This window comes from Saccopteryx bilineata, chromosome 1 (assembly GCF_036850765.1).
Source record: "Saccopteryx bilineata isolate mSacBil1 chromosome 1, mSacBil1_pri_phased_curated, whole genome shotgun sequence".
Taxonomy (NCBI): Eukaryota; Metazoa; Chordata; class Mammalia; order Chiroptera; family Emballonuridae; genus Saccopteryx; species Saccopteryx bilineata.
In genome coordinates, this window is record NC_089490.1 from 221,909,261 (window position 1) to 221,922,013 (window position 12,753).

General features: G+C 46.6%; 1 protein-coding gene across 1 annotated transcript; it reads left to right on the forward strand.

The window, feature by feature from the left end:
- Nucleotides 1–5,693: 5,693 nt before the first annotated feature.
- BECN2 (beclin 2) lies at nt 5,694–7,001 on the forward strand. Its single transcript, XM_066253497.1, has one exon. It carries the CDS (start codon nt 5,694–5,696, stop codon nt 6,999–7,001), a length of 1,308 nt encoding a protein of 435 aa, XP_066109594.1.
- The last annotated feature ends 5,752 nt before the right edge of the window (nt 7,002–12,753 follow it).

The window sequence follows — 12,753 nt, forward strand, 5'->3', positions numbered from 1 at the left end:
CGGGGGTCGAATGACCAAAACACAGGGGTCGCCTAAAGCCATCGGAAATACATCCTGTGTTTTGGTCATTCAACCCCTGCCGGGGTCGCGACCCACAGGTTGAGAACCGCTGGGTTAGAGCATCCTCCCAAAGCACAGAGGTTGTTGTTTCGATCCCCAGCCAGGGCACATAGAGGAACAGATCAGTCTCTCTCTCTCTCTCTCTCTCTCTCTCTCTCTGTCTCCTCTCTCTCTTTCCCCTTAATCACCCTGTAAAAAAAAATCAATACATTAAAAAAAAAAAAGCCCAAAGCTAGCATTTTGGCTCTGAGCATTTTCCCCCTGGGGCAGGGAGGGACGATGTGGTACAGAGCACTTCGTCACCTGCTGGAATCACTGGGCAGAACACCAGGCCTTCCCCACCTCCAGCTGCCACCCACTCAGAATGAAGACAGGCAGAGGAAAGCAAATGCTGCTGGTGTTTCAAAATAAAGCTTAAAAGATTTAAGTTGTCACCTGCCAGGTGGACTCAATAAAAAACAACAGGGAACTAAAAGTAGCTGACTGGGGGTTCAGTAAACACCCTGGGTGTGTGAGTCTCCTGGTGCTAGAAACAACCTCTCCAAGTTTTTGGCTGATGCAGGCAGTTTCTTCAGAGCATTTGTTTGTTAGGACTTAGAATGAAAGAGAGGGAGAGAGAGGGATGGACAGACAGGAAGAGAGATGAGAAGCATCAACTCATAGTTGCAGCACCTTAGTTGTTTGTTGATTGTTTTCTCACATGTGCCTTGATGGGGGTGCTCCAGCCAAGCCAGTGACTTTTGGGCTCAAACCAGTGATCATGGGGTCATGTCTATGATCTTGAGCTCAAGAGGGATGACCCCACACTCAAGCTGGCAACCTCAGGGTTTCAAACAGGGTCCTCAGAGTCCTAGGCCGATGCTCTATCCACTGCACCACCACCTAGTCAGGCTTGTTAGGACTTTTTTATGAGCTCTTTGAGAATGTGCTGCATCCTTCTCTGACCTGCTGAGGGTTGGATAAATCCAGTAGAAAGCAAAGAAAATCCAAAATCAGGCTTAGATCCTCTCAGAATACACTATGATGGGGGATGTCAGTGGCTTCACCAGAAAGTGAGTTTTGACACCATTTCCCACTTTTTTCCATATAGGTGCACCTCTGATTTTCATGTACCTCCCACTCTCCATCACAAGAATTCTACATTAATCGCTGCATTTAAACACACTGAGCCCTGGCAGGGTAACTCAGTTGGTTAGAGCAACTTGATATGCCAAGGCCCAGTCAGGGCACATGCAGAAATCAACCAATGAATGCATAAATAAGTGGAACAACAAAGCAATGTCCCTTTCCCCTTCTCCCTTTCTCTTACTTAAAGAAAACCAAATCAATTAAAGAAAATGAAAGAGAACGGGAGGAGAGGAATTGGAGACATAAGTACAGACAAGTCTTTCCAGGAAGTTTGTGCCAAAAAAAGCCCAAGAAAATGACCAATGCTTGGAAAAGGAAGTGGAGACAAGAAAGTGATTCAGCCTGACCAGGCTGTGGCGCAGTGGATAGAGCGTCGGGCTGGGATGCGGTAGTACCCAGGTTTGTGACCCCGAGGTCACCAACTTGAACGCGGGCTCATTTGGTTTGAGCAAAAGCTCACCAGCCTGGACCCAAGGTCGCTGGCTCAAGCAAGGGGTTACTCAGTCTGCTGAAGGCCCACGGTCAAGGCACATATGAGAAAGCAATCAATGAACAACTAAGGTGTCACAACAAAAAGCTGATGATTGATGCCTCTCGTCTCTTCATTCCTGTCTGTCTGCTCCTGTCTATCCCTCTCTCTGACTCTCTGTCTCTGTAAAAAAAAAAAAAAAAAAAAAGTGATTCATCTAGTACTGGCGACCTAGCAGTGCTGGAAACCCATGCCCCAAACATCCTTCACGCCATAGAATTCTCACTCTTGGGCTCTGCTCACCCCTCACAAGTGAGATTCTGGAATGGGGAGGTAGGAAGTGGAGGAGAATCTCTAGAAATAAGAGAAGGGCTTTACTTTCCAGCTGAGTTGCAACACTCCAGCTCCACCCACCTCTTTATTAAACGCTGCTGGCAGCTGGAGTGTGGATCATTCTGGTGTCATTAATCTGTTGTCAAATAACCCAGAGTCTGAGACAATCCCCACTCCCCTTCCCAGCTGTGTTCCCTTGGCCTGCTTGAGACATCTTTCCTCTGGGCTGGTTCAAGTTAAAAGCCAGGCATGTGTGGGTTTTAGGGGAGGTGATTAAAATGAGGCTTAGCCATTGAAAGTGAGTTAGTTTCCTTTGCTGGTCTACTTTCAGGGATTGAATCAGGACTCAGAACTGATGGTGACATTGAAAGCTGCTTCTGGGGACGTGAGGGTATTAGGGTGAGGAAAGGAGATTTGTGTGATCGATCCCTGCCAACCAAGCCTAAGGCTTATATCTCAGAGGTATCATGCAGTACTTAGCAGAGTTGTGCAATTCTTTATTGCTAAATTTGTGGGAAACACTTATTGTTTTAGCAATTGACCCATCATCTGGTCAATTGTGGGGTTGACTTTCATTTTTAGCCCACTGGACTGATTCTGGGGAATACTGAGCTGCCTGTGAGGGGCAGCACTCTGCTGCCAACCTCTAGAGCAGTGGTTGGTCCCCAACCCCCGGGCCGTGGACTGGTACTGGTCCGTGGGCTATTTGGTACCAGTCCGCATAGAAAGAATGAATAACTTACATTATTTCCGTTTTATTTATATTTAAGTCTGAACGATGTTTCATTTTTAAAAAATGACCAGATTCCCTCTGTTACATCCGTCTAAGACTCACTCTTGACTCTTGTCTCAGTCACATGATACATTTATCCATCCCACCCTAAAGGCTGGTTCGTGAAAATATTTTCTGACATTAAACCGGTCCGTGGCCCAAAAAAGGTTGGGGACCACTGCTCTAGAGGATGATCCTATTATTTATTAAATCAGTGGAATTTCAGAGATGTCATGAGGGCTAGAGGGACTCATTTTTTTTTAAATTGATTTCAGCGAGAGAAGAAGGGAGAGAGAGAGACAGGACCATCTATCTGTTCTTGTATGTGACCTGTAGGGGGATCGAACCGGCAACCTGTGTGCTTCCCACCAATCCTCTAATGGACAGAGCCAACTGGTCCAGGGCTAGAGGACTCATGACTAGTTATCTAACTTCTCTTCACCTTAGTGGACTTCCTGCCTTCCCACCTCCCAGTCATTTTGTGGTTCAGATAGAACACTGGTGAGAACCTGCACAAAAAGCTGAGTGGGCCTGACCTGTGGTGGCGCAGTGGATAAAGCGTCGACCTGGAATGCTAAAGTCACCAGTTTGAAACCCTGGGCTTGCCTGGTCAAGGCACATATGGGAGTTGATGCTTCCAGCTCCTCCCCCCTTCTTTCTCTCTCTCTCTCCTCTCTAAAATGAAAAAAAAAAAAAAAAAAAAAAAAAAAAAAAAAAAAAATATGGTTGGTAATTAGCAGGGGTACATTGTCAATTTGTCCATGACAGTGACTGGAGGGAAGTGGATATAAAGATTGCAGCCCAGGCTGGACAGTAGAAAGTATGTTTCCTGCTCAAATAATGTACTTTGCATGTGGTGCAGGGATGCCCAGTAGCTTGAGGTGCGTAAACTTGTAGCCCAGGCCACAGCCCCGTGAGTCTGCAGGAAGCTTCTACCTGCTCTGCCAGGATACTGGGTGTGGCTGGCACACTGCCTCCTGCTGGACACTGAGACAGGCCCTGTGGCTTTCCACTGCTCATTGTCCCTGAGAAGTTGGGTTTATTTTTTGCCTTACTGCACCAGGTCAAGAAGTGCAGGTTCAAAGCTCATAGACTTTTGTTTTAGAGCAAGTATCTCTGGCTTTTTAGTCTGCTTAAATGGGTGCTTGACAGATGGAAGTCCATGTCTTTGTAAAGTGGTTTCTTTTGATTGTTATACAAATGCATGGTGTAGTAATCTTGTTATTTCAGTCTCTTGCTGACCTGACAGTAAGATGCATACCTACAGCCTGACCAGGCGGTGGCATAGTGGATAGAGCGTCAGACTGGGATGCAGAGGACCCAGGTTCGAGACCCCGAGGTCGCCAGCTTGAGTGCGGGCTCATCTGGATTGAGCAAAAGCTCACCAGCTTGAGCCCAAGGTTGCTGGCTTGAGCAAGGTGTTACTTGGCCTGCTGAAGGCCCGCAGTCAAGGCACATATGAGAAAGCAATCAATGAACAACTAAGGTGTCGCAACGAAAACCTGATGATTGATGCTTCTCATCTCTCTCCATTCCTGTCTGTCTGTCCCTATCTATCCCTCTCTCTGACTCTCTCTGTCCCTGTAAAAAAAAAAAAAGATGCATACCTACAAACCACATATTTGATTTAATTTGTTAATTAAATGAGTATTTTTTTCATGTATGCCCATTACATTACCATGTGATAAAAAAGAGTGTTAAGTGTGTCAACAGAGCACAGAGTCTAAATTTGATGGTCAGGGAAGACTTCCTGGAGGAAATGACCTATCCCTAAAGCAGGGGTCTCCAAACTTTTTACACAGGGGGCCTCAGACTGTTGGAGGGCCAGACTATTAAAAAAAACTATGAACAAATCCCTATGCACACTGCACATATTTTAAAGTAAAAAAACAAAACGGGAACAAATACAATATTTAAAATAAAGAACAAGTAAATTTAAATCAACAAACTGACTAGTATTTCAATGGGAACTATAGGGTCTGCTTTCGGCTAATGAGATGGTCAATGTCCAATTCCATATTTGTCACTGCTAGCTGTAACAAGCGATATGACACACTTCTGGAGCCGTGAGGCGTCCGTCCGGCATCACTGGAAGTAGTACTGTACGTGAACGACGCTGCGCTTTGCGGCGCCGCCACATACAGTGCTCCTCTCACTGACCACCAATAAAAGAGGTGCCCCTTCCAGAAGTGCGGCGGGGGCCGGATAAATGGCCTCAGGGGGCCGCATGTGGCCCGCGGGCCGTAGTTTGGGGACCCCTGCCCTAAAGGATGGGTAGGAGTTATCCAGGTAATGAAGGGGAGAAAGGCTGTTCCAATCAGAGGGAACAACAAGGTATGCTGGAAGAACTAAAATGCATCTAGTTTTCAGAAACACAAGAGAAGCCCATGGGTGAGGTTGGCAGGAAATAGGGAGAGAAACTGGAAATGTGGGCAGAGGCCTTGGTATCAGGCTAAGCTGCTAAGATTTTATCTTAACTTTTTAGGGAGAAAGAAAGGGAGGGAGAGAGTCAGAGAGAGAGGGGAACGCTGATCTGTTCTTGTATGTACGCTCACCGCTCACTGGGGATTGAACTGGCAACCTCTGCATTTTGGGATAATGCTCTAACCAACTGAGCTATCCTGTCAGGGCAAGACTTTATCTTAAGGTAAGATAAGGGCATTAGACATTTTAAGGAGGGGAATACCATGATCAGATTTTCATTTTAGAAAGATTACTTTTAAGATATGCCTTGAAAATGCTGAAGAAAAGTGAGGTGATTGTATTTTCCTTGATAAAGACTCACTTGTCTAAAACAGCTAAAGGAGGTCCACAGGATCTCAGGAGGCACCATCATAAGGTTCAAAGTGGGAGAGTGATGGATGAGAGAGGCATTTCCAGAGAACCAGTCCTGGAAACTTAGAGGCAACATTGCAAGTCAAAACCTGCGTCATGTCTGCCCTCCGCTTCCTCTGCCAATGCTGCCACCAGCCCCTGAGGCTAATTCAGTCCACGGAGACCCTGGGCTGTGACACCAGCCAAGAACCCGTGGCTTCTAAGCTCCCCTCAGCTCAACAGGAACCAGGAGAAACTCCAGAGCAAGGCTCTGCCTCCAGGGTGCAGACAGATGTTGGAAAGCTACAGGATGGAGCCTCTGGCAGGACCCTCCCTGGCCATGGCAAGATGTCCTGGTCCAGTTCCAGCCACTTCGCCCTGCTTGGGAAGCTAGACTCTGGGAGGACCCTCAGTAGCATCCAGAAGGCCACAAGGGGCATTTTTGACACCCTTGCTGGTGAAGATCTGGGCCACCCTTTGTGTGAGGACTGTACTGACAATCTTTTGGAGCAGCTGGACACCCAACTAGCTATTTCAGAATCAGACAGTCAGAACTACAGACGCTCCCTGGAGACCAGGGAAGGAAGTAGTGGGGATGAGAGGGAGGCGCTGCAGGAGGAGCTGAAGGGCCTGGAGATGGAGGAAGCGAGGCTGGTCCAGGAGCTGGAGCAAGTGGAGAGGACCCGGGCAAGAGCGGCCGTGGCTCTGCAGGCTGCCCAGGCAGAGACGGAGATGCTGGGCCAGCAGGAACGGCAGCACCACGCCCACTTCAGTAAGTCGCAGTGGCAGCAACTGGAACTGTGTGATGAACTGGGGAGCCTGGAGAACCAGCTGCAGTATGCTCAGACCCAGCTGGCCCGGCTGGAGAAAATGGATGCGTTCGGGTCAGCGTTTGAGATCCGCCACGATGGCCCCTTGGCCATCATCAATAACTTCAGACTGGGCTGCCTCCCCACTGTCCCCGTGTCCTGGGAGGAGATTAATGCAGCCTGGGGGCAGACGGCCTTGCTGCTCCTGGCCCTGTCCAACACAGTTGGTCTGCAGTTTCAGAGATACCAACTGGTCCCCTGCGGAAACCATTCCTACCTGAAGTCTTTAACAGGTGACGGCACCAAGCTGCCCCTGTTCTGTTCCAGCTGGCCATGTGCTCTCTTGTATAACAAGTTTGACCGGGCCATGGCGGCTTTCCTGGACTGTATGCAGCAGTTCAAGGAAGAGGCCGAGAAAGGTGAGCAGGGTCTCCGCATGCCCTGCAGGATCCATGTGGGGAGGGGTCTGATAGAAGCTGCTGGGGCTGGTGGTGAGCTGTACTCCATCAGAACCCACTCGAACACGGAGGAGCTCTGGACGAAGGCACTCAAGCTCATGCTCACAAATTTTAAGTGGACTCTCGCGTGGGTCTCCTTAAGGTATGGTCAAAAGTAATTTTCTTTTCTATAGGGGAGAAGGATCTCTTTTATCTTTAAAATATTTTACTTGTGAACATTTTATCGGACCAATTGTAAAACAAAAGAATATAACAGGTTTATAATTTTAATAATAAATGACCACACAGACATTTAAGAGGAATTAAAGTATTGCCCAGAGCAAACCAAAGCTTTTGTGGTCTTTCCAGGACAACTTTGTTCTCCCTTGTTACCTTCCTTTTCCTCTTCCCCACTTGGATACACAAATTCAAAATGACAGCAAAGGTTAAATTGCAAGGTGATAGGATAAAGGGTTGTAGAGGGAAAGAACAAGAATGGGGAGAGGGACAGAGAGGGAGTGGAAAAGAGACAAGTAGAAGTGTGCGGGTTGTTTTTTTTTTACAGAGACAGAGTCAGAGATAGATAGGAACAGACAGGAACAGAGAGATGAGAAACATCAATCATCAGTTTTTTGTTGTGACACCTTAGTTGTTCATTGATTGCTTTCTCATATTTGCCTTGACTGTGGGGCTACAGCAGATGGAGTAACCCCTTGCTCAGGCCAGCGGCCTTGGGTCCAAGCTCGTGAGCTTTGCTCAAACCAGATGAGCCGGTGCCCAAGCTGGCGACCTCGGGGTCTCAAACCTGGGTCCTCCGCATCCCAGTCCGACACTCTATCCACTGCGCCACTGCCTGGTCAGGCAAGGTGTTTGGTCTTATGAGAAAATAAAAGTAACTGGGCCACTGGTGTACGCAGAACTTTGGGAGAGGATATTCAAAGATTTTTTAAAATTAAATGTATTGGGGTGACATTAGTTAAGTATTGGTTTCAGGGGTACAATTGTATAACACATCTGTTTATTGTGTGTTCAGCAGCCCAAGTCAAGTCTCCTTTCATCACCATTTACTATATTCCCACTCTACCCTCTTCGACTGCCCCCGCCCGCGTTTCCTTCTGATAATCACCATACTGCTGTCTGAGGTTGTGTTTTGTTTTGCTTTTTGCTTAATCCCTTCACCTTTTCCATCCAGTGCCCTCGCCCCTACCCCCTAACAGCTATCAGACTGTTCTCTGTATCTGTGAGAGGCAATTGCATTTTTGATGGGATATATAGTGTCAACCCTTCTGCTCCTCCACCCCTGAGAAGCTTTAAATACATTTTTACACATTCTTCAATGATTTAAAGTGAGAAGTGTGTCACTGGGTGGTGAGACTAACCGGGAGGTGAGGGGGTGAGTTGGGGTGCCAAAGAAGACTGTTTGGGTTGATAGATCAATCCAGTGGTCAGTTGGGGTCATGAGGTGAACCCCTACAGAGTGCTAAAGCTGGGGCTGGTTTCACCTTTTTGTATTTCCACTGATGGTGTTTATTCCATTATAGCATATTTAACACTGGCTAAATCAAGCTTTAGAAATGTTTACTAATTTATTACATGTAAAAAAATCTGTGTTGTTTCTATTTAAATTTCCATAATGTTGGGCAGATAAAATGTATTATGCTCACTTTGTTAAAGAGGCTGTTGCCCAGGTGATATTAATGTGTGTTGAGAATTGTTGTAGCCTGAGGCTTGGTTTTGGGATTAAGCCTGTCCCACCCTTTTTGGCGTGAGGTGGTACAATCCTATCATGCCTCATAGAAGTGATTTTGTATTAGAGACTTCCCCATTATGTATATTGGATTAAGGGTTTGGATTTCTACACTATAAAATGGGAACGGAGCGGGAGTTTGCTCTTGGTTCCTGAGATAATCATTAGAAGAGAGAGCAGAGGAGAGCAGAGAAAGGCCACGTGGAGGAGGCCAGGAGAAGCAGCCAAGATGGCGGAGTGCTGAGTGAGATGCCAGTTTATGTAGACTTTGTATCTGGGATAAGGAAGGAAATGGGGAACTGAGGAGAATAAGTCTGGTGAGCTAGAAACCTTTGATTCTAGGAAACTCGGATAAGTCAGTGGCTTTGTGAGCACTGAGTGTGACTGGGTTTTGGAGCCCAGTGTGTATTTTTACTTGCCCGCCGGGTGCAAGCTAGATTAAAGACTATGGCCCACCAGTTTTTGGCTCCATGGTTTCTTTACCGACTGTCCGAATCCAATGTGAACCAGCATGGGCCAGAAGGCTGCTGTGATGGTGGCTCTGGCCCTGCCTGCTGGCTTTACACATAACCAATGCTAAACATTTGGTGTTTACAGACCATTGGAATTTCCAATCTTGTAACTTAAGACAATTTTAATGTTTTTACTTATGGCTCTATTTTTTAATTTTTAGTATTTTTTTCCTGTTGAATTGCAAGAGCTTTTTGTATATTTTGGAAATCAACAGTTTGCCACATGTGTTGCAAACACCCCCCACCCCAGTTTCCCTTTTATCATATTTATAATAATGATTGTTCCTAGTTTTACATTTCAGGTGGTCAAGATTGCTAGTCTTTTCCTTTAAGCTTCTGGGGTTTGTGTCATGGTGAGAAAGATGGTCTCCACTCCAAGATCATACGCCCAGACTCTTTCTTCTTGTACATTACAGTTTCATTGTTTTTGCATTAAAATATTTGATCCATCTGGAATTTATATTAAGTTTTGATTTAGGGCTCATGCTTCCCTTTTATTCCAAATGGCAAGCTCATTGTCTCAGCTACATTTGTTAAGTAATTCATCCTTTGGTGCGGATAGTCTGACTTGCATATGGTGTGATCATGTTTTCTCTTTTTTATTTTTGTTTTATTACTTTTTTCCTTTTTATTGAATTTATTGGAGTGACTCTGGTTAACAAAATTGTATAGGTTTCAGGTGCACAGCATGTCATATGTAAACTTATTGTGTATTCACCACCCCAAGTCAAGTCTCAGTCACCATTTATCTACTTATACCTACTCTACCACTCCCTATGTTAATTTTTTTTTCTTTAAAACACTCTATACTCCTCAAGGACAAAAATTGCCTTTCTTCTCTTCAAAATATTTTTATTTGGAGCATTTTGTTTTATGTATTTATTTTTAAAATTTATTTTGTAGAGAGAGATATAGGGAGAAAGAGATGTAAAGAGACATTGCTTTGCTTTGGCCTGATCTGTGGTGGCTCAGTGGGATAAAGTGTTGACCTGGAACACTGAGGTTGCCGGTTTGAAACCTTGGGCTTGCCTGGTCAAGGCACATATGGGAGTTGATGCTTCCTGCTCCTCCCCCTTCTCTCTTTCTCTCCCCTCTCTCTAAAAAATCAATAAATAAAATATTTAAAAAAAAAATAGAGACATTGCTTTGCTGCTCCACCCATTTATGTCTTCATTAACTGATTATTGTGTGTGCCCCTACGGGTGATTCAAACCTGGCATATGCAGGCCACGCTCTAACCAACCGGGGTTCTCTTTTAAATTCTCATTGCTTTTTTTTTTTTTTTTTTTTTTGAAGCTGGAAACGGGGAGAGACAGTCAGACAGACTCCCGCATGCGCCGGACCGGGATCCACCCGGCACGCCCACTAGGGGCGATGCTCTGCCCCTCCTGGGCATTGCTCTGCCGATCAGAGCCTGGGGCAGAGGCCAAGGAGCCATCCCCAGCGCCCGGGCCATCTTTGCTCCAATGGAGCCTTGGCTGCGGGAGGGGAAGAGAGAGACAGAGAGGAAAGAGGGGGGGGTGGAGAAGCAAATGGGCGCTTCTCCTATGTGCCCTGGCCGGGAATTGAACCCGGGTCCCCTGCACGCCAGGCTGACGCTCTACCGCTGAGCCAACCGGCCAGGGCTCATTGCTTTTTTTTAAGTTCTGAAATTCCTGTTTGAGAAAGTAAAATACATCCTCTCACGCTGGAGAGCAGGCCTGGTACTCCCAGCTGTATCGCGGTGCCCTCTGGGGACATAGCCAGCTTCACAGAGCATGGACACTAGGCAGGGCCCCTAGGACTGGCCATGATGGATCAAGACACACACAAGACCTCTCCATAGTTGTGACTGAGCACAGAAAAAAATGAGAGCATTGTCCGAGCCACAAAAAATGACCAAGTCACGCCTGACCAGGCGGTAGCACAATGGATGGATCATCGAACTGGGACGCGGAGAACCCGGGTTCGAGACCCCCAGGTTGCCAGCTTGAGCACGGGCTCATCTGGTTTGAGTAGGGCTCTCCAGCTTGAGCGTAGGGTCACTGGCTTGAGCAAGGGGTCACTCGGTCTGCTGTGGCCCCCCCCCAGTCAAGGCATAGATGAGAAAGCAATCAATGAGCAACTAAGGTGCCGCAGTGAAGAATTGATGCTTCTCATCTGTCTCCCTTCTTTCTTGTCTGTCCCTCTCTCTGATCTCTCAGTCTCTGTCACACAAAAAATAAAAATTAAAAAAAATAAAAAGACCAAATCACAAGAATGATCAAACTGCTCCTACCCTGGCAAACATGAATGACTGCTACACTTCGCTAGTTTCAGCCTCCTTTTGTTCTTCATCCCTTACAGATAAGATGTATTAAGATACCAAAGTATGGAATTTTTCCTGCTTCCTGACAACATCTGCTCTAGAGCAAAGCTATTCTTCTTTAAGCCCTCAAATCACCCAACATAAACCTAAACACTGTTAACACCTTTCTATCCCGTTTTATGGAGATGCCCCCTGGTGGCCCACGAAGTGTGTTGCCCTTTAATGGGTAACAATTTGCTAAGGATAAGGCACGTTTCTGGTGGCCTTTGGCTGAACAGCATTACATGTCAAAGCTAAACTATTCTCAGGAAAATTAACCAAATGACTAACGTTAAATGCTTTTTGTCTTTCACCAAGAAGCCCAGACAGAGACTTTTGGAAGCACTATTACCTTTATACACCTCCACAATATATATTTTTACTTTTTTTTTTTTTTTTTTTTTGTATTTTTCCGAAGCTGGAAACGGGGAGAGACAGTCAGACAGACTCCCGCATGCGCCCGACCGGGATCCACCCAGCAGGCCCACCAGGGGGCGACGCTCTGCACACCAGGGGGCAATGCTCTGCCCCTCTGGGGCGTCGCTCTGCGGCGACCAGAGCCACTTTAGCGCCTGGGGCAGAGGCCAAGGAGCCATCCTCAGTGCCCGGGCCATCCTTGCTCCAATGGAGCCTCGCTGCGGGAGGGGAAGAGAGAGACAGAGAGGAAGGAGAGGGGGAGGGGTGGAGAAGCAGATGGGCGCTTCTCCTGTGTGCCCTAGCCGGGAATTGAACCTGGGACTTCTTGCATGCCAGGCCGACGCTCTACCACTGAGCCAACTGGCCAGGGTATTTTTACTTTTGTGTGATGTCTTTCATCAGTGGTTATTACAATTATAGAGCATTTCACTTAGCTTCTCAGAATTCAGAAATATCCAAGCACTAATTGTGCAATACACATCACAGCTTGACCTGTGGTGCCCAGTGAATAAAACATCGACTTGGAACACTGAGGCCACTGGTTCGAGGCCCCAGGCTTGCCTGGTCAAGGCACATATGGGAGTTGATGCTTCCCACTCCTCACTCCTGTCTCTCTCAAAAAATCAATAAATAAAATATTTTAAAAACACATCACAAACATAAGAGGTTTTGAAAATCCTGAAGGGGGAATCTGAATGTTCTGAGAGCATCTGTCGGTCGGAGGGGGGGAGGGCAGTGTTTGATAGGGCAGTGGTGGAGCATAGAGCTAAGTAGACCGGACAACTCCAGGGGATTCCACTTTGACTTCCGTGAGAATAGAAACCCCTGGAATTGTGCAGCATGCCAATTCTGGATTAGATAAAGTGTTAGGTGAAAAGTTTCTAGGAACAATAAAAAGAGTTTCACTTGGCAGTGGTATTAACCAAAGG

Excerpts from the sequence above, each read along its gene's own strand:
- BECN2 (XM_066253497.1), top strand. The coding sequence starts at position 5,694 with ATGTCTGCCCTCCGCTTCCTCTGCCAATGCTGCCACCAGCCCCTGAGG.